General features: G+C 53.7%; 10 protein-coding genes across 10 annotated transcripts; 4 read left to right on the forward strand and 6 right to left on the reverse strand.

Annotated features, from left to right (window-relative positions):
* Window positions 1-211: 211 nt before the first annotated feature.
* SETTUDRAFT_126424 (uncharacterized protein) lies at window positions 212-1,646 on the reverse strand (the record flags this gene model as incomplete). The annotated part of the gene is made up of 3 exons (XM_008024063.1): window positions 212-694; window positions 812-1,376; window positions 1,465-1,646. 3 exons carry the CDS (start codon window positions 1,644-1,646, stop codon window positions 392-394), a joined length of 1,050 nt encoding a protein of 349 aa, XP_008022254.1. The 3' UTR covers window positions 212-391.
* A 915-nt stretch (window positions 1,647-2,561) lies between these two features.
* On the reverse strand, window positions 2,562-3,643 carry SETTUDRAFT_45600 (uncharacterized protein; the record flags this gene model as incomplete). Its single annotated transcript, XM_008023741.1, has 2 exons — window positions 2,562-3,377; window positions 3,440-3,643. 2 exons carry the CDS (start codon window positions 3,641-3,643, stop codon window positions 2,562-2,564), a joined length of 1,020 nt encoding a protein of 339 aa, XP_008021932.1.
* Window positions 3,644-4,077: 434 nt separating this feature from the next.
* SETTUDRAFT_37036 (uncharacterized protein) lies at window positions 4,078-5,304 on the reverse strand (the record flags this gene model as incomplete). Its single annotated transcript, XM_008023708.1, has 1 exon — window positions 4,078-5,304. One exon carries the CDS (start codon window positions 5,302-5,304, stop codon window positions 4,078-4,080), a length of 1,227 nt encoding a protein of 408 aa, XP_008021899.1.
* Window positions 5,305-5,642: 338 nt separating this feature from the next.
* Window positions 5,643-6,581, reverse strand: SETTUDRAFT_167268 (uncharacterized protein). The gene has a single exon (XM_008024064.1). The coding sequence runs from the start codon at window positions 6,522-6,524 to the stop codon at window positions 5,976-5,978; it is 549 nt and encodes a 182-aa protein (XP_008022255.1). The 5' UTR covers window positions 6,525-6,581; the 3' UTR covers window positions 5,643-5,975.
* Window positions 6,582-6,792: 211 nt separating this feature from the next.
* On the reverse strand, window positions 6,793-7,718 carry SETTUDRAFT_167269 (uncharacterized protein). Its single transcript, XM_008024065.1, has 2 exons — window positions 7,468-7,718; window positions 6,793-7,421 (listed from the first exon to the last, which is right to left on the reverse strand). The coding sequence occupies exons 1-2, from the start codon at window positions 7,516-7,518 to the stop codon at window positions 6,933-6,935; spliced, it is 540 nt and encodes a 179-aa protein (XP_008022256.1). The 5' UTR covers window positions 7,519-7,718; the 3' UTR covers window positions 6,793-6,932.
* Window positions 7,719-7,946: 228 nt separating this feature from the next.
* SETTUDRAFT_167270 (uncharacterized protein) lies at window positions 7,947-9,063 on the reverse strand. Its single transcript, XM_008024066.1, has 2 exons — window positions 8,866-9,063; window positions 7,947-8,820 (listed from the first exon to the last, which is right to left on the reverse strand). The coding sequence occupies exons 1-2, from the start codon at window positions 8,894-8,896 to the stop codon at window positions 8,348-8,350; spliced, it is 504 nt and encodes a 167-aa protein (XP_008022257.1). The 5' UTR covers window positions 8,897-9,063; the 3' UTR covers window positions 7,947-8,347.
* A 552-nt stretch (window positions 9,064-9,615) lies between these two features.
* SETTUDRAFT_167271 (glycosyltransferase family 15 protein) lies at window positions 9,616-11,487 on the forward strand (the record flags this gene model as incomplete). The annotated part of the gene is made up of 3 exons (XM_008024067.1): window positions 9,616-9,896; window positions 9,949-10,347; window positions 10,400-11,487. The coding sequence occupies 3 exons, from the start codon at window positions 9,619-9,621 to the stop codon at window positions 11,253-11,255; spliced, it is 1,533 nt and encodes a 510-aa protein (XP_008022258.1). The 3' UTR covers window positions 11,256-11,487.
* Window positions 11,488-11,675: 188 nt separating this feature from the next.
* SETTUDRAFT_126440 (uncharacterized protein) lies at window positions 11,676-14,454 on the forward strand. The gene is made up of 2 exons (XM_008024068.1): window positions 11,676-11,764; window positions 11,989-14,454. Exon 2 carries the CDS (start codon window positions 12,071-12,073, stop codon window positions 14,237-14,239), a length of 2,169 nt encoding a protein of 722 aa, XP_008022259.1. The 5' UTR covers window positions 11,676-11,764; window positions 11,989-12,070; the 3' UTR covers window positions 14,240-14,454.
* A 337-nt stretch (window positions 14,455-14,791) lies between these two features.
* Window positions 14,792-16,003, forward strand: SETTUDRAFT_167272 (uncharacterized protein). Its single transcript, XM_008024069.1, has 4 exons — window positions 14,792-15,153; window positions 15,204-15,468; window positions 15,518-15,646; window positions 15,703-16,003. Exons 1-4 carry the CDS (start codon window positions 14,878-14,880, stop codon window positions 15,774-15,776), a joined length of 744 nt encoding a protein of 247 aa, XP_008022260.1. The 5' UTR covers window positions 14,792-14,877; the 3' UTR covers window positions 15,777-16,003.
* A 333-nt stretch (window positions 16,004-16,336) lies between these two features.
* On the forward strand, window positions 16,337-17,965 carry SETTUDRAFT_167273 (uncharacterized protein). The gene is made up of 6 exons (XM_008024070.1): window positions 16,337-16,541; window positions 16,600-16,640; window positions 16,718-16,866; window positions 16,921-17,072; window positions 17,133-17,370; window positions 17,423-17,965. Exons 1-6 carry the CDS (start codon window positions 16,533-16,535, stop codon window positions 17,509-17,511), a joined length of 678 nt encoding a protein of 225 aa, XP_008022261.1. The 5' UTR covers window positions 16,337-16,532; the 3' UTR covers window positions 17,512-17,965.
* Window positions 17,966-19,729: the final 1,764 nt, after the last annotated feature.

Consider the following 19,729-nt stretch of genomic DNA (forward strand, 5'->3'; position numbering starts at 1 on the left):
CACCAACTCGGAATTAACCTCCTGCTACCATCCCCAGTACGAGAATGCTGCCTACTTCTAAGAAGCCGAGTGACAGCATCTTGCAAGTAGCACTAGAATCGGATATGTACGCATCTGGTTCGCAAGTTAACTTGTCACTCTCCACTTGGTATATGCATGTAGGACGAGGATCACGTAGACACAGGGTTTGTGCTGGGTTCATAAATTCGTCATTAAATCGTTATACAGGATAATACGCTTCAGAAGGAAGTTTTCCAGTCTCGTAACATCTCATCACCACACATTACTCGTCACCCATACAGGCGCTGCCTTTCTTCTCAATCCCCCTCTACAATTGTAGATATATCCATACCGACATTCAACCTCACCCCCCTCCCCAAAAGGTGAAAGCTCACCTAGCAATATCATCCCTCACAACACTCTCGCTATACCGCACCTCCTTGACCGCACCCTCTGGCACCTCATCGCGGCGTCCAAAGCTCCAAGCTCCCAGCAACAGCACAGCCAGGATCCCCAGATCGCACAGCTCTCCGAAGATGATGAAGAGGAATGCGAGGGCCTGGTTTGTCGTGCGCGACCAGTTTGTCACGTTGTAGTATATAATCACAATCTGTGCTATGGAGAAGCAGTTGCGGATCCACACGAGCGGCGTGACGAGTGCGATAAGTCTAGTCAGGGGGGCTTGGAAGCGGTTCTAGAGGGGATACGTTAATTACGATTCACTTATTTCTCCAGGGAGAGAAGAGGAAAAAAAAGGAGGGTAAAGAGGGTGTTAAGGAGCGAAGAGAAAGAGAAAGAGAAAGTAACTCACCCCGACCCTCCCATGCTTCCTCATTCCAATCCAACACAACACCGCCTCAATCGTCACACTCATCGACGCAGTAATCACCACAGCCACGTACGTCACATACAGCGTGCGCGCCGTATAATCGCGCTGTACCATCTCCGGATACGCGCTCGCACTATTCCCACTGCCGCGCCTCGCAAGTCCCACAATCCAGCTCGCAAGCCCCAGCCCGACAATAGCGACCAGCCAAAATGCATTCAGCACGAGGCTCAAGAACCCTGGCTCGGGGATATGCGTCCCGTTGCTGTGCATGTGGTTGGCCAGAATCCAGATGCCGCCCACGATGCAGGCTTGGAGCAGGATGCAGGCGCATTGGTACAGGAAGGACAGGATGGAGATGATTTTCGCGTAGGGGATGTCGGGGTTATAGCCGTAGGCGCTGGTATAGCGGGGATATGAGTATGCGGGCGTGATGGCGAAAGAAGAGCCTGGGAAGCGGGATTGCAAAGCTACGATGGCGGATTGCGTGCTGTACGCGAGGAGAAGGCAGAAGAGGCCCGAGATGACGAAGAAGTGCGTGGCTGCAGCACTTTTGAGTATAGTGTTAGTATTTTCCCCCATTTCCTGTTCTTTTTTTTACGGTGTGGATATAGGAGGGAGAAGACTGGAGAACCTACCTATGTCCCTTTCCCGTCGACTGCCAAAACGGCATAAACATGCGTGGTCGCGCCGGTCCACCAGTGACCTGTCTGGCAAACAGCGCAATGGCAGCCAGAAACAAGATGATGCTGCATCCTGCTGTGATGACATGCAGCGAGAAGATACCCTGCACGGTACTCGAAGTATTGGTGATAGCCATGTTGTCCCCCGCTTGTTCAAAAGAAGACAGTTGGATGGTTTGTAAAGACTCTTGAAATCTAAATATTCTTCCTTCAGACGAACTGATCGCTTCCCTTCTATATCAACATCCCCCCCACCACCCACCCAGAGCTTCCCATCTATGTTGTCATCAGCACCTCGGCATGATGACGCTTTTCACACCAGTAGCAGTAGCAGCTGGCAGTGACAAGCACATCTCTATGCTAACTAACTAACTGACTAACCAACCAACCAACCAACCAACGTGCCGCGGGGCCACCACAACATTCTAGTTCTAGCCACCATCACCACCGTCCCAGTCCAGCCCTTTGTACACCAACACCAAAGCCCATAGTCCACGATCGCAAACCAGACTAAGCCTTAGCTAACAAGCCGCAATCGCAGCAATGAGAAATATCCTTGGCTCTCCGCCTAGCCCGTGCCCATCTGGATGAATGACGTTAGGCGCGTGCGGAAAGGGGCGGAATGACGTCGTACATTTCTTTGGTTGCTAAAAAGAAATATCAACGTTGGGTTTCTTTCATCGTCGTCGGGGGGGCTAGAAGCCGAGATTTGGAATTCGACGTCGGCGGCGGCGGCTGAGATGAGCGGGGCTGCGGATCGCTGCGTAAGAGCCGCGAGGCAGGGAAGTGGAGGTGGAAGTGGAAGTGTGGAGATGTGGGTGGGGGAGGAGGATTGGCGATGGGATTGGAGTATGGATCCTGGGGACCCTGACGACGTTCAGCGGGGAGTGGACTAATGCGGAGAAAGGGATTGCAATGCTCGCTGATGTTTTGGTGAAGAAGATCAGGGCTTCCAAAGGCGTGTTACTTTGGCCAGGAAAGAAATGGATATCATCGCAACGCGTTTTATACACAAACCCAATCCCATCAATTCAATTCAATAGATGAATCAATCAATCACTCTTGCCCACCCCAACAACCTTTCCACTCCCCCTAAGTCCCAACTCCTCAGGACTCATGAATCTCCTCGCGGCTTCAACGTCCTTGCCGCCCCATACCCCCTTTGCACTGGAACTGCTCTTCCTCTTCCCATGCTGCGCAATCTCATAGTCGTTATCGCTGCACCACCCACATCCAAATATGACGAACAGACATACGACAACGAATAAGCCGATGATGGCGAATATGAAGACGAACAGGGCCCAGACACCTGAGCTGATGTATGCGATGAGAGAGGAAGAAGCTGAATTGACGATATGCGTCGCCGTGCCCTTCTTGCCGTGGTCATCCCAGTCAAGGAACCACATTGAGGTGACTTTGGCACGGCGCTTGGTGCCTTTGGCGGGCGCGGGCGGGCGCGTAATTAAGTTGGCGCGGATGATTTCATAGGCGCCTGTTAGATCGCCTGGGGAGAGCAGGGGACGCTGCAACAAGACCAATTCAAGAATCTTCTGCTCTGCGTCGTCCAGCACAATGGTTAGAGGCGGAGACGTAAGATCGATCCATAGCTCCATAATGTCGAAGTGGAACAAGAGCGCTTGCGGCTTGTCTTTGATGCGGCGCAGCGTGTACGAGTAGGATGCGCCGAAATAGCTGCTACCGAGGCTGTCGAGCTGGTTCGAATCAATAAGCTTCGAGAGGTCGTTTTTCGAAATATCTTCCAGAACCTGATTGACGTAGATCCGAGGTAGTATCTTGTTGTTTGCTAATAGTGCTGCATTGTTGATGCTCAGGTGCGCCGAGTCGTACGGTAGAGAGATGTTCAAGAGCTGGGCATTTTTCAAAATCAGCATGTGCAATATACATGGCGGAAAAATAGAATTGCGCATACCAAAGCACTCTGGTCTTTTCTTTGTGTCCAGGGCTCATCGCTGCCTTTCGAGGTATCTTGGTAGAGGTACGGACATCCAGCACAAGGCAGCTTGGCGATCACGTTGTAGCCTTCAGCGACGATTGTGATTTCTGGTGCGACTTCAGCGAGGACAAACGTGAGATATGCGATAGTCAGGATCAAAGTAGCTATGTGCGATATCATCTTTGCGCGTGTGATTAGCAGCGAGGGAGACTGTACTGTCTGGACACGTTGGAGAAGATGTTGAGGTATCTAGGTAAGCTGGGGGGTGGGTGGGGCTGCATCCAACATCATGTGAAGCCGCGACTTAGCGTGTTTGGAATAAGCATGTTTAGCTTTACTTCGCCGTCGTGCAGATGGTGAGTACAGAACGCGGTTATTGGTTCCAGAAAATGATTTCCAGACCAATGGTAGCATCATTCATCACGCTGTCGGCTGTCGCCATTCTGTAGCCAATATTCTTGCAAGCCATTCCAACGGCGTACATGTTCATGTCCGGAGGAATATGGTTTCGATACTAACACAGTGTTTGAAACAATCCATAGATCTACCGCCACTTAATCCATCTATAACTCCACCATTCGTAAATCGTATCATGTTCCCGCCCCGTCTCCACTCTACACCACTTCACTACCGCCAGTTCCATGCTGCCTCATCAACATGGCCATGATCTCATTGTCATCGCAGCCATCAAACATACGAGAGTAGTCGCCCGAGTCCCCGTTGCTCGATGTCCCATTACCTTCTATCAAGCCCTCATCCATAACTCTCATCCCCTTTCCACTTTCTGCTTCCCCAACCAATGCCTCTCGTATCGTTCTGCAACTGCGCAAGGCTTCAACGCCCCCGCTCTTTTCCAGATGTTCTTCGATATCAACCAGCTTCTTCAAAATATGCTCAAGGTTCAAGGTAGAACTGCCTTGCTCCAGTCTGGGATCGACCTTGGCGTTGGTGGTGACGGCAAGGGCCCCGATTTCGATAATCTGCCGACTTCTCGCAAGCTCATCTGGGTGCAACATTTGTCGAAAGATGGGGTTTCCAGCAGATGAAAGGATGGGTAGACCGGTCATGTCAATGCTGTGAAATTGATGGGCAATATCGGTATCACTGCTCGTATCGTCGACTCCCATGACTTCGTTCAAAGGGGTTCCGATCGGAGTCGGTAACATGCCGCCTACCAGTGGGCTAGACTGAAGCGAGTATGGGGTGCTCCTAGGCTTTACTGGTCTACCTCGGGGCGAGCCTTGGCTGGTGCTTCTTCCACAAGAGTATGATTCATTCCTCCGGTATTCCTCGGCTGTAGTCGTTCTGGCACGTGGTGCTTGGAGACGGAAGAAGGTGGGGTTTGGTATGTGGGTGACGGCAGCGGGCCGGTCTATATCGCTGTGACTGAGTGATCGCCGGCGATGACCAAACTGCGGCACTTGCGCCGAGTGAAGATGGACATTGTTCGTATGCGATCTGATTGGAAGAGGGCGATGTCTGAAGGTTTGCTGATGCGTATTCGCTTCGTATGTTTGATCAAGTTCGAGCGGGTAAGGATGTTGGATGTTGGATTCTGGGGCTGGATACGTTGGCGAGTGCTGACCGAAGCTGTAACTCGAGAAGTCAGGCGTTGATATAGTGGACAGGCTCGACGAGTCTACAGGGACTAGTGAGACACTTTCGTATGTGAGATTGAGCCCGTCAAACGCTTCGCTATTGCCTGGTAAGAAGACGCCTCCATCCGAAGTACCGGGACCAAACAGCTCGTGAAAGTCGGCTTGAGAGAGCTGCTCTTGGTTTGGAAGCGGGAGGAACGGATCGGCAGTGCTTGTATCGAATGGCGTACTTGGCTGAGACATGCTGCTATCTCCCGAGTTTATCGGTAGGTTCGTAAGAATTGGGACTGCGCGTGATTGAATATGGCCCAGAGCCTTGTAGATACGGAAAGGATGTTGCACAGGATGATAGGGGCGCGTGATCGAAATTCAGATATAGTCGTCGATGTGTTTTCGGCTTGGTCTGGGCTGAGACAAAGGGCTGGAGAGAGCTTGGTAAACTGATCGACTGCGCCGGGGTGCACGAATCAGCGGATAGCTGCTTATGGCTCGTGGCCACTGCACAAACATTGTTGGGCTATGAATCAGACAGCGTTTGTGTACCATGTCGGTTTAAACTACGCCTGCTGTACTTGTTGAACCTCTTTCTCATGTATGCCATGCTAGAGAGCGCAATCAGTCTGACTCAATGCCACCACAAGCGCACTGATCCCACAATGACCACATGTTTTCGATTTGTTTTAGGCCGATTACTCAAAGGTGTTTCAGGACGGTCTGGCCCCTTGGACGCGAGATGTCATGATAGCGTAGGATTCGTCGCCTTGTACTGGTCCCCCAGCACGTCCTCGTCCATCAATACCAAATACTCTTACATAGGATGGCTTGCCCTCAATAGAAAGCGCTGCGCCAACCTTGATAATATACACCTCATCATAGACACACCGTGGTCGCTCTTGGGAAGCGAGACTCAGGATTCACTCTTTCTTGCCCTCATCGTCTTTGCTCTTCTTTTTCTTGTCCCAATTCCACACATCCCAAATTTGCTCAAGAATCAAGTCTCCATATCCTCTGCCCTCCTCGAGCGCTTTCCTCTCTTCCCCCAGTCGCTTCTCTTTCCATCCTTCTTCCTCGTCTCCCATCCATAATTTCCCTAATATACCCTTTTCCTGTTCCTCTTTCCTCTCCAGCATCTTTCTGCTCTTCTCCCTTTCCTCGCGCAGTATCTTTTGTGTCTCTCGTGCTCGGTCGGTAGGAAGGTCTACTGCGCGCACGAAAGGAATGTTCTGGACGAGGCCGCGGCCGGTGCGGAGAGTAACGAGGTGGTCAGCCGAAAGGTAGAAACCGATTCCCAACGAAAAGGTGTAGAGGTCGAGTTTTCGCGGTGGAAGGAGCGCGATTACGGGGCATAATATCACTCCTCCAATGGCCAAGTTCCGCGTTATGCGTTCATAGCGCTGTTGTTGTTCTAGGGCCAGGCGCTGTTCTGGTGGCATGACATTTGGGGTGGGGTTTGGTGTCGCCATGGTGTGGCGGTTGGTTATAAAATCGGACCACAATGCGATGGAGTTGGGATACAAGCCGCGCGTGTGTATTCAACTTGTTCTGGATCCGTGGGCTGGCGTGTCGGAAAGTTGGGTGGACGCCATGTCGAAAAGTTCAATGATGCAAAGACCAAGCGATTAGCTCCCGCTCGGCTGCAGCTTCCCCGCTGGACCGGAAGTGCTGCGGAGAGCGTGCAAACGACATGTCGTATCTCAACAGCAATGCGATGTATAATTCCATTGTCTATTCAGAAAACACCATAGTACAGTAGTGTTGGGCTTGAGCCAGCAATCGTCTTGTGTACATTTGCTGCATTGCCGACGCACAACAGAGTTCATGCTGCACTCCAAGCATCTTCCACCATCTTGCTTGAGAAGACCCCGTGCCTATCATCGAAATTTTCGTCTCTTCACGTCGGTCCTGTCGTCGAAGCGCTCCGTGTCGTACCGCACAGGACCTTCATGGCTTCTGCTTCCCATCTGCTCAAACACCCCACTACCCCTGAGTCGTTTCGTCGGCGTTTGCTCGCTTTCGCCTGTACTGTGGCTGTCCTTGGGGCCTTCCTCATCTGCTCCGACCGGATCTTCCGGTCGCGGTGCTTCCTCGTATGCATCGTACTTTCGCTTCTGCGCCGTACTGGGATTCTGCATCAAGCGCCGTAAGCGGCTCTCTTGTAGCCGCCGGTTGACTTCTTCTGTAACGTCGACATGCTGAACTAGTTCGGCACCTTCTGCTTGAGTTGTCTTTGCGTGTTGGGCGGGTGATTGGCTTGTGGAAGAGGATATCGCTTGAGAATCCGGCGTATAGCCCTGAGGTTGAGGCGTGAATGAAGCGCGCTTTACGCCTTCGATACTGAGTCGCTTGTTGGACGCCTTGACCTGCGCCCGATTAGAAAATATTGTGAGCGTGTGCGCGTGCGCGAACCTTCTTCTCTGCCAACCCTTCGCTTTCAAGCTGGTCTCTAAACCTCTTCATGTCGTCATGTAGTCTGCCTGATTTGTTTCGTAGCGATATAAGATCCGTCGCGAGCCAGTCAGGGGCATTGTGATCTGTCCCTTCGAGAGTCTCATTGAGAAACAGCAGTTGGTCGCGCAGGTTGTTAATGTGCTGGTCAAAATCCTGATAATCGAATGAGACAAATGCATACACGAGCGAAAAACTAGGTTACCTCTAGCGATAGTCTCGCCATGTTGTATGGTGAAGCTGGTGTGAAGGACGCGGGACGTCGCGTGCCGACTTGGAGGTTGCGGACTCCCGAGCCGCACCGCTCCAGGCATACCCCTGCTAAGTGTTCCGACCTGCTTCCGATCGGAACCTGCACCTTGGCTTGGTCTCCAGCCTCTTGACTGCGGGGGTTTGATGTGAGTTGCTAACAAGAATGGACGATATGTAGTCGGAATGGGGGAATAAACAGCTGTATATTGAGGATGTAGACATTCTCGTTCTGTGGCTGGAACAAGACACGAGAGGAAACAAGAGAAGCATCGGTAAAGCCAAGTCACTGTTGAAAAACTCGGTACATGCAGTGCTGGCTCGTTACAAGCGTAAGGGGTATTGTGTATATCGTCGCCATTTGGCCTGCGTAGTCCTAGCACATTTCTTAGCCGAAACATGTTGAACCATTCGCAATGTCTCGGTGTTAACATGATGTGCGTGGCTCAGCACTAACGCCGGTGGCCGGGTTAGCGTAGCTGTAGAGTCGGCGTATGCTCAGAGAGGCTTGCTTCGTTCTGTTCAGACATTTGAACAGAAGCATCGACTAGCTTCTCTTGCTTGTGAAGAAACAGAGAAGTCTCGGTTTTTCTCACCCCTCATCTTCGTCTCCAAAGGTGAGCTTGACTGCTTTGGCCTTCTTCTTTGGCTTCTTGGTGGTTTTGGCGGCTGGCTTATAGTCGTCTCTTTCTGCTTCGTCTTTGCTATCGCCCTGGCCGTCTCCGATAATCTTCGCAGCTTTGCGCTTCTTCGCATTAGCACCTACTTGGGCAATCTTGTCTTTGGGCCGCGACTCAGCACCACTGGCCGCGTTTTGCTGGGCTCCACCTGCCGCAGACTCGGCGTCGGCTTCGTTTTCTTTGCTGTCTTTTCCGGAGACGAGCGCGTCGTACTCTTCTTTGGTTAGCGACTGGTTGGTCTCCTCCATGACATAGGCCGGCGCATCATCGTCGTCGTCGTCCTTGTTCATCCGCTTGTTTCTCGCAATAGGATGCTCATGGCGGGCTGTGTCCCCACTTTGAAGCTGGCCGCGCAGCCGCTGCAAGAAGGCTGGCTGAGAGCTGTCTGGGCTTATCAGCGGCGGTTCCACTGCGGCGACGAGGCACTCACCAAAGTGCAGGTCCTTTGCCTTGAAGCTCATGGCGGCGTCGGCGCGGGAAAGGGGCGCGGCCTGGATGTAAGATGGATGTGCTGTATCGATGTAGTATATACCGTCTTATGTCGTGGCTACTGTATCGCTTAGCGGCCGTCTCCCGTGCGGCTCCCTCGCTGGTCTGTGTGCCCCGGCGGGAATTGACTTTGTCTCCTGTCAGTCTGCGGCCGTGGCATGTCCACCGGGCGTGTCGGCTTGGCAGAGGGCGTGAAGGCTCTAGCCCCGTCGCTGCGGCTTGCATTGGCCGGATGCGCCTACTATCGACCTGCGCTCTAGGGAGCTTGGCACGTCTCCACTGATATGTTCCCTGCCGACTAGCACTTCTCGAAACGCATACGCAATCGCCTGCCGTCAAATAATTTACACTCGACACCCCCGGCCTTCCCCTTTCGCATCTCCCGCCCTTTCGACTCGCACGCCTGTCGCGTCAAGTCTCGATTGCCACCCCAACGTCACACGCCGGCCCGGAGTCACCACACCACCCTCACGCTCGTTACCCTACCCGCCCAGCCTGTCTGTCTTGAACACGTCGCCCTCTGCATCCCACGCTTGCGGCCCTCGCATTCATCGTTTACGCCCAATCTGCCCGCATCACACGAGACGTGCTGCTGCTGCGATTGGCATCCCCCCGTCCAAGACTGCCGCGGGCAGTAAGTAAAAGTTTGCTTGCCAGTCGCCATTCACACAGACACACACACACACAATCAGCCATGGGCCTCCTGCAGGACATGACCAAGAGGCTGCCAACCGCACAAGAGAGCCTGGATAAGTTCGATGACCTCTCGCGCCGGGCCGAGAAGGCATCTCCGCGATTGTCCTTCTTCCGTCGCCGGATACGACTGAAGGGATCCTCGTCCGTTTCCATACCGCTGGGCCTGGTGCTCCTCTTCCCCTGTCTTGTAATAATCATAATCATAATTCTTTTCGTGAGGTCGCCAGACTCTCAGGGTATTATGAACATGCCTGCGGGCACCCCACCCTCAATACGGTGCGATCGCGCTCGTCGCAGCAGCATTGGGCACACGGCTAATACTTTGCAGAAAGATCAGCGAAAAATACGACAAGCCCTTCGCAGTGGGCTGTCTCGAGCCACAGGTCAACGGGCCCCGAGCAAACGCCGCATTCGTAGTGCTGGCGAGGAACAAGGAGTTGGAGGGCGTCATACAGTCAATAAAGTCGATTGAGAGACATTTCAACCGATGGTTTCACTACCCCTACGTCTTCCTCAACGACGGAGACTTCAATGAGACCTTCCGCGAGGTTGTTCTGAAGCACGTCAGCGCTCCAGTAGAGTGGGGCAAGATCCCGCCAGAGCAATGGGGCTTTCCGGACTGGGTCGATCCTGACGTTGCAAAGGAGGGCATCGCGAAGCAGGGCGACCGAGCCATCATGTACGGCGGCATGGAGAGCTATCATCACATGTGTCGCTTTTACTCTGGGTATGTTCGACACAGTTGGGGGGCGGCTCGAGTTTCGGCTAATATTTTGCAGCAAATTCTACCAGCATGAGCTACTCGCCAAGTACGAGTGGTATTGGCGTCTCGAGCCGGAAATCAAGTATTTCTGCGACATCACATACGACCCATTCATCCACATGATTCGAAACAAGAAGACGTATGGCTTTACTATCGCTGTGAAAGAGCTGAGGGAAACGGTACCCAACATCTGGAGATATGCGTCGGCATACAAGCGCAACAACAACCTCACCTCCAAGGGCATGTGGGAGATGTTTGTTGAGAGGCCAAAGAAGGAGGACGAGAATGCGCCAAAGAAGGAGGAAAAGCCCAAGAAGCCCTTCTTTCCCCAAGACATCATGGACTCTGAGTTTGGCTCCGAGGCGTTCCCTGAAATCCACCCCGAAAACATGGAGGGCGAATCGTACAACATGTGCCATTTCTGGAGCAACTTCGAAATCGCCAACCTAAACTGGTTCCGCAGCAAGGAGTACAACGATTTCTTCGAGTTGATGGACCGCAGTGGAGGCTTCTGGATGGAGAGATGGGGAGACGCCCCTATCCACTCGCTGGCTGTCGGTGCATTACTCGGCCCGGAGGATATTCATTACTTCCGCGACTTTGGCTACCGGCATACCACTATTCAGCACTGCCCTGCCAACGCCCCTGCACGACAGCTCCCTAGAGAGCCATATCTGGAATTGACGACAGTGAATGAAAAGGAGCGGATCGAGGAAGACCGATACTGGGCGACGCCGGATCCAGTCAAGGAAAACGGAGTCGGGTGTCGCTGTAAGTGTGACACGGATATTGTCGACGTGGAAGGCAAAGAAGGGTCCTGCCTGACCGAGTGGGTCGAGGTCGCTGGCGGGTGGGCATCGCCCGGCCCATAAGGCCCACGGCGTCTTCGGGTTGCGTGCTTCTCTACCAGCATCCAGTGAGCATTTTGTGGGCGCATTAGCATAGACTACTGGTTTCAGTAAGGCGTATGGTGTTGGCGTTGCATGGCGGTCGGGCAGCCTCGAAGCAAAAGATTAGCAGGGCTACGGGGGGCGTTGTCGATGGGATACTACATATTGGCGCAAATGCGCTATATCCACGAATACGAAACACGGCTCGCAAACGACGCATTGTTCTATTGTGGCCCAACGCGCAGGTAGATGACGATTTGGTTGTCGCGCATTTGGTGTTCCCCCCCCCGTGCCCCCGTCGGGGTGGGCATGTGAACCATGTTTCGTATCTTATCGCTTACTATGCGGGGTACCTGTGTCGGCATCATCCCACCTGGACTACACCCCATCAGTGCCCGTGCCATTACAACTGTTCGCATCTCGTCGAGCAGCCCCTTGAATACAGAAGAAGGATCCGAGCTGCAATTAGTCTTCTCACGGCCACCGCGGCGGTAAGTTCTATTACCTGGTTCGCATACGCCCCCACCCTCTCTCTCTCCGGAGGGCATCCAGACGCGCCATTGCACGTAGCTAGTAGTTAGGCAGCACCCCCCCTGGGTGCCCACTGCTACCTGCTCCACCACCCTGGCCCCCTCTGCCTTGCCCCTCCCACCGCACTCGAGGGCACTGCACACACGCCGTCTGCTCTATGAATTCCAGCTAACATGACTTCTAGCAATTCCACTCCCTCTGACGATCTCAAGTTCCCTCCTGTGCGAGTTGACTGTTCGCTGACCAAACTCGACCTGGAGACACTCATGATGCGATCCACGCAGCGCCACCACCCAGACGAGGCGGGCAGCTCCCTCGACGACAGTAGTTATGACCTGCTTGGGGACGGCATCATGGACGTGTCCGATGACGAGGCCCACACGGCATCCATCGCCTCCACCGACGTTCCGACGCCCGACGACACGTCCGACGACTTTAGTGACGACGAGGCCGAGTACGAGATGGGCGGCCGAGGCTTACATGACAGCGTTTACTCGTCACAAGCCGAAGCCCCAGAGCACCAGGCCGACGTACACCCCGCCACAGCATGGGACGACTCTACACTTACCGAAGTGCCCTCATACCTGTCTGGGAGCGAGAGTTCCTGGCGCATCATGCTGAACGAGCACCCAATGCACAATGAAGACGTTATTCAGGGAAGTAATGTTATCCAGAGCTCGACGGACTACACAGATGAGCTGCCGGAAGTATTCAGTCGCTATGGCTGTGGCGAGGTGAGGCTGTCCGTCAAGGCAGCCTTGGCAAAATACCCCCTCGCTACACCTGACTCCTATAAGATATTATACATTGGGATGCCTGAGAAATGGGCAGAAGATATCACTACTGCGCAGATCGCTACGGCACTGGGTGCCCACCCTAGCGTCTCCAAGTCGGTCATGGTACGCGGACAAATCGAGCCGTACGTCCCTGTTCCGCAAGTCTCTCGCTGCATCAATCTTGAAGTTCTCACCTCACACGGGAGGCCCACGCATGTCATGGTAGAATTAGAAGATGGAACACATATCAAATTCGGGCACGGCATGTCCACTCATTCCCCGGACCGACCAGACCTTGTGGTTATATGCCACCGAACGCAACCGGAAGTGGCTGCTGAAGACGAAGAAGCCATTGAAGTTGCAAGAAAGTTCTTTGGCTATGTCAAGATTCCATGCATCGACCTTGCCCAGGTCATCCCCCATGGTGCTACGTCTCTCGAAGAGGATGCGGCAGCCTTGCAAATACATGTCGAGGGCCGCGACCACCCAAACGCTGACTACGAGCTGAAAGCAATATTGCCTCTAAATCACCGTGGCTTTAGCAGACTCGATCCGTCTCAGCTCAATCGCCACCTTGCTCACATCAGCCCTCACCTCATGACAGCACAAGGCATGAAGAAAGGCCAGAAAGCACAGGCGTCATGGATTCGTCGAAAGATTAAGACGTTTATGAAGACCACTGGAATTCAGTGGTCGGTGGCAAGAATGCTACTATCTCTGATGGTCCTATGTGCACTGATACCTGCTCTACTCCAGGCCGTAGCTTTTGCTCCCATGCTATTCCAGAAGACTTCACAAAGCATATCCGCACTATCAGTACTCTCTGAGACAACGGGAATTGCTTCCAGCATCGCCCCGATGGCATCCATGTCTTCACAAATAGCTTCGGCTATCTCGACTGCATCCATCCCACCGGCGATGCGAGGTCTGACGGTCATACCACCCCACACGCAGCCTGATCAAAAGTCAAAGGCGAAAGATGCAGGCATGGGCGGCTTCGAGCTCCAGACTACCGGGGACCATCAATTCACACTCCGTCCCTCGAAAGCTTTTGGTACTAGTCGCAAGAGACCACAGCTCCAAATTCAGATTGCTCGCCAGTCGCAACCAGTGCCTATCCGGTACAACCGCACCGTGACAGGCGAGTACATTGTCGACCTTGAACACAAGTATCCATTCGGCACGTTCAACGTTAGCATCGCAACTCACTCGAAGCCGCTTCTACGACAGTCTTTCGAAGTCATGCTGGGTCACAACAAGTCAATGCTGGACCAGTTCATTGAGAATGCCAAGTTGGGTCTTTCTAGTACCCAGGACACTCTACGGAACGTCTCCGTCATGGCGGCACAGCATATGCAGACATACATGGCTGTGCAGGATATCGACATGACAGCTGCGTCTGAGCATATCCAACGTATGCGGCAAAAGGTTCAGGAGCAGTTGCAGACAAAGGGTGATCTAGCACGACAGATGCCCGAAGCGGCATGGGCGAGTTTACGGGAAGTGACAGCACCAGTACGCACGTCATCGGCAATGAAGAAGGCCAGGATGAATGCCCTTCGCCTTCGATGCAGGATAGAAATGGCTGCAGGGTTGTCTCCAAAAGACAGCAGCGAGAAGCAGAGCTGGGCATGCGCCAAGGTGCGTGGAGAGACGTAAGTGGAGATTGAGGATTGGGGATTGGGGATTTGGAGATGGGACACTGGGAGGACAGAGGGTCAATTTCTGCTTATTCCTTTTGTGGGTAGAATCTGCACGTGTTGCAGCAGCATTGATAACGGTCACGAGGACATGGAGTTATGAACATGATACCCCGTGTATACACTGGACTGGTTGGGGTGGATTGGGCATGTGGCGTTTGTGTGGGTTGTCAGAGTCATGAGCTATAGAATGTATACTTAGTATACCTAGTACGGTATCCGTCCAAGTTGATCAAATTTTGCACGCTAACCTGGGCTCGACGTATGACGTAATGTGGGATGTTTGGATGAGGGTTAGATGCTTGACAAATAAAAGTTTGCACTGCAGAGAACAAGGAATAGCCGGCCAGGAAGGCAGTGCAAAAGAGGCCCTGTTGCACGACATGTCATACAAATAGCGTGTTGGGGCAGGGGTGTCACGCACGCTCCCGAGCCGAATGGGGTAAGGCGCCATGGAGAGGGGCATGCATCCCACTTCCTCAATTTGTGGGCAGTTGTGTTGACACTGAACACCCAACTCTTGCACCCACTCAGCGAAAAAGACTTTCTCTTGCCACGCTACACAAAGTCCAACTGCACACTACCGATCCAAGAAGAATGTCCGAAGCAGCTAAGCCAGACCCCGCGGCCGACCAGGCCACCAACCCTGGCCCGACTCTAGTCAAGGACGAGACGGCCAAGGTCACGACTGACAAGGCTGCCGACAAGGCCGAGAGCACAGAGAGCAAGCCCGTCACGGAGAAGGCGACAGAGGCGGTGGCTGCGGTCAAGGACAACGTCTTTTCCATGTTTGGTGGCGGCCCCGCAAAGGCGAAGAAGGAGGAAGAGGATGATGCCGACGAGCCATCAGGCGCCTCAAAGAGCAAGGCCGATGTGCGTGTCTACGGAGAGATGCTAGAGCAGCGATACTGATGTGGTGGCAGGACGAGAACCCCGAGAACGAGGAGCCTGACGTTGAATTCCAGCCCGTCGTGCACCTGACGGAGAAGGTCGACACCAAGACCAACGAGGAACTCGAGGAGCAAGTGTTCAAGATGCGCGCCAAGCTGTTCAAGTTCGACCGAGAGTCGCGGGAGTGGAAGGAGCGAGGCACTGGTGATGTCCGGTTACTGAAGCACAAGGAGAACGGCAAGACGCGTCTGGTCATGCGCCGAGACAAGACACTCAAGGTCTGCGCCAACCACTACGGTAAGACTGCTGGTACGGGAACCAAGAGACGATACTGAGGGGTGCACAGTTGTTCCCGACATGAAGCTTTCGCCCAACGTAGGCAGCGACCGCAGCTGGGTCTGGAATGCCGCCGCCGATGTCAGCGAGGGCGAGCCCGAGGCCCAGACGCTTGCTATCCGCTTCGCCAACAGCGAGAGTAAGTTGCAGCATGCCTGTAGAGCCGGACATGGAAATGCTAACCATGTGTGTCAGACGCCAACCAGTTCAAGGAGGCCTTCATCAAGGCCCAACAAGAGAACGAGGCGCTCTTTGGCAAGTCGGAGTAATGGTAGCAGCCAGCGCAAGGCTGGAGCCGAGGACAACGAGGGACGAGGAACGAGGGACGAGGGACGAGAAACGAAGGATGAAGGCATGTATTGCATGAAGCGCGAGGGAGCATTTTGGGATGATGACACATTCTGGCGGTAGAAGACGCAACCCAGAGCCTGCACACAATTAGATAGCAACCAAATGGCCCGACTGATATAAGTACATGGTCGACGGCATTCCCCCCCAAATGCAGAGTCATGCCATGCCGTTGGAGTGTTGCAGCCACAAGCCGACGCGGTTGGCGCTCTCAGCTGCAGGTCCGGGGTAATACAACCGACTGCTGGCCTGTCGTGGCACATTCACATGTTTGATACGAGGCATGCGACTAAGGCGCCGGCTGGCCAAACAGCCTTAGGAGGGTGCAGCCATGGGATACCGAGTGCCGCTAGTCCAAGTGTGCTTGCGCCAAGGCCAAGCAAGGCCCAGTGCCTAGCTCGTAGTGTAGTCAGCCTCCGCCGCCCCGCCGCGACGTGCATCACTCTCAACCTTGGCCAAATCACAGCTCGCGACCAGACCAGCCACCGCGTGCTCCTCGACCTTCACCCCAACCACACGCGCTCAACCCTTATCGCAAGACACACACGGCCAGAGTCGCGCGCATCCCAGCTGCCGTTCTAGCCTGCTTTCTGGCGCTCCCCTGTGTACCGTGCACGGCATCCTCAACGCCTAGTTGCTCTTAGCATACTCCGTCCACACGGCGCAAACTAGCCACCATGCCCGACGTACGTTGTGTCCCGGAGAGATGCACACTTGCGCCTACAAGTACTGACCTCCAAGTAGGTCAAGCGATGGGTCAAGCTCATCACCCACCAGAAGCCGCTGTACGTCGGCTCCCGCGCGCAGTCGCAAGCGCTTCCCTGACGCGTATACCCATGAGCACCTGTTAACACACCCGCAGCGACGAGCCATCGCCAGTTGAGGGCTTCCCCATGCGGTCATGGAGTATAGAGGTCTGGCTGCTAGACGACCAGGGTAATGAGGTCATGCCCAATGTCTTCGAGAAGGCCGTCTACAACCTGCACCCGTCATTCGAGAAGAACAAGCATGGTAAGTGTGCCATGCCGTATTGACCGACATGCAGACTTGCTAATCGCGACACAGTCATCAAGAAGCCCCCGTTCCGTATCGACGAGAAGGGCTGGGGTGAGTTCGAGATGACCATCGTCTTGACCGCTGTGGGCAAAGGCGGCGACCACACACTCGACCATGACCTCAACTTTCAGTCGGAGCGCTACGAGGCCAAGCACCAGGTGGTAAGTGCACAGCCAGTGTAATCTCCCACCATGCACAAATGGCTGACTCGATCCCGACAGACCTTCCGGAATCCCAAGCCTGAGCTGCTTGCACTTCTTGCAGAGTCTGGTCCCGCCGAGGCAAATGGTGTGCGTAACAAGGATGCAGTCAAGAAGAAGAGCCGAAAGGACAAGAACGTAGACATGGAGAAGTTGGCGGATGGCCTGCAAAAGCTTGGCGAGGACGATCTTTTGCACGTCGTCACCATGGTTCACGACAACAAGACGAGTGAGACGTACACCAAGAACGACGTTGAGAGTAAGTGGACACAGTTTTGGGGACCGAGGGCACACATGCTAACATGTGACAGACGGCGAGTTCCATGTCGATCTGTACACGCTGCCTGATTCCCTCGTCAAGATGCTCTGGGACTTTACGGCCTCGAAGGTGGACCTCTAGACCAGCCCCTGCAGTCTCGCAGTCTAACCATCCATCTTTGACCTGGCGCACCCTGATCGACAATTACACATGCAATGTGTCAAGTGCCGCCGTTCCGCCATGTTGCCGATCCCCAAAGACCTGACATCAGCAGCACCACCATGCCCCTTTCCTTACCGACAAGGCTCACATCCTGTCATTGACGTGTACCCATGCGAGGCCTTTTTCTACATCTGAATGTGACAAGGCCGATATCCCGGGGGAAAGTTCCCATATTCTATATGTCTTTTTTTTCCTTTTATCTCCGACTGCTAAGTAGTAATTCATGAGCCTCGGAGTTTGCCTTTTCTTTTCTTTTCTTTACACGGCCAACAAAAGCTGGGATGGTGGTTTTAAGCAAAGGTCGGCACAGAAAGTCCCAACTTTTCATGTCTTTTGGGGCGATTGGGGGAAATACACATGGGGAGGCGAGTTTTCTACCTTACCACCCTACGGGGCGGGTGATGAATATGGAAATTCGTTTTCTTTTCGTTTCGTTTCGGTTCTGTGAAGTGTGGAGTGATTGCCTGGTCGTGATATGTGATGTTTTTTCATTTTTTCATACTAGACATCGGGCATGTCGTGATTAGAGGGTTGTCTGCATCTATGAGACTATGTGATGTGCGGTACGTATATGTGGGGTTTTTGTCGATCCAACGGCTGCTTCTCCACGCAGTCTCCTTTTCTTTTTCTTTTTTGCCGTTTGTAGTACATACACGTTCAACACGCCCTCTGCACATTCGAAGATACTTGGCCGTCTTCCCTCCTCTTACGAAGATGAGGGTTTGAAATTGTGGTGAGAAGACAGAGTATTCACAACTAGCTATCTATTCTCATACACTATGTAATATACACACAAAGGGGAACACTCTACACATATCATATCACATCATATCGCATCACATCATATCATATCATACACTCATTCCCTCACTCCCTCCCCACCACACTCAGAAACCTATACCTCCCCCAGCACCAGCACCAGTACCAGCATTAAGCCACGACTCAACCGTCGCCTCCAACCGCTCCGCCTCCCTGCGCCTCAGCCTCCACACGCGCGCCATCTCAGCTCTGCGCCGCGCCGCCTCGGTACCGCGCTGCTCGACACGCACCCGTCGCAGCACGCTGCCTCGTCTCCAGCCTCTACTGTACCTGTAGCTGTACGGTGACAACGACGCAGAACGGGTGCTCCTCACGCCGCGCTTCAGCTTGGCGCGGCGCCCGTCGCTGAACCGAATGGTGCCGACGGGAAACGCAGTGTGGAATTTCATCTGCACGGGGCGCCCGCCGCGTATGCGTCGTACGCGGGGTCGTGGTGTAGCGGTAGTATTGTTTTCCCCAGCTGCAGTATTCCGTTCACTCACTCGACGCTGACGCCGGCGTCTGCGCTCCTCCAATCTACGTCGAGCGCGCGAGCGCCTCGTCCGCCGTCTATACCGTTGTAGTTCTGCGCGCAGGCGCCGCAGCCGGATGCTCACGATGGCGGACCCGGTTTCCTGGAGCAGGCCGTCTGTCTGGAACGCCAGGACGCGGAAGGCGTTTACAATGAGGCCCGCCGTGTGTTCGGTGTTTACACCCATTTTGCGGATGAGATTGGGCTTGGGCCGGCGCAGCCCGTGGTATGTGTTGTCGACGGTGAGGATGCGTCTCAGGAGGGTTGGCTGCTTTGTTGGGATTTTTTTGATTGGGATTTGGGGACGGCGCGATGAGAGGATGGCGTGGTATTGTTTTGATTGTTGGTCGAATCTTCGGCGGAGTTCGCGCTGTATGGCTTTTGCTGTGCGGACGCTGAGCTTGCCAAACTTGCGGACGCCGGTGATACCGAGTGCATCTACCAGTTCGGGTATTGTCATTTTTGGTGCAGAGTGCGGGCGAGCCTCTTTGTGAGTAGACAATTCGCTGCCATTTCTCGACGACTCTTCGACGTTAGGTTCTTCATGTCCGGACTGCGATCCCTCAATGTGGGTATTCGAGTCCCCCAGGTCCGTAGTCTCGTTTTCCGACCGTTGAACTTGCACCAGAGTAGTGCTTGAGAATGTACGTGCCAGCACTGGCCCTTTAATACTCAAGACTCTTGGAAGAACTGATCGAGTATCAAGCAAGGCATTTCGTACATGATGAGAAGAATTGAAAGCACCTCTGGACAACAAGTTCAGTTCATTTAGATTTGTAATTTGCTACTTGCACAATTAGAATACAG

The sequence above is a fragment of the Exserohilum turcica genome (assembly GCF_000359705.1).
Source record: "Exserohilum turcica Et28A unplaced genomic scaffold SETTUscaffold_11, whole genome shotgun sequence".
Lineage (NCBI taxonomy): Eukaryota > Fungi > Ascomycota > Dothideomycetes > Pleosporales > Pleosporaceae > Exserohilum > Exserohilum turcicum.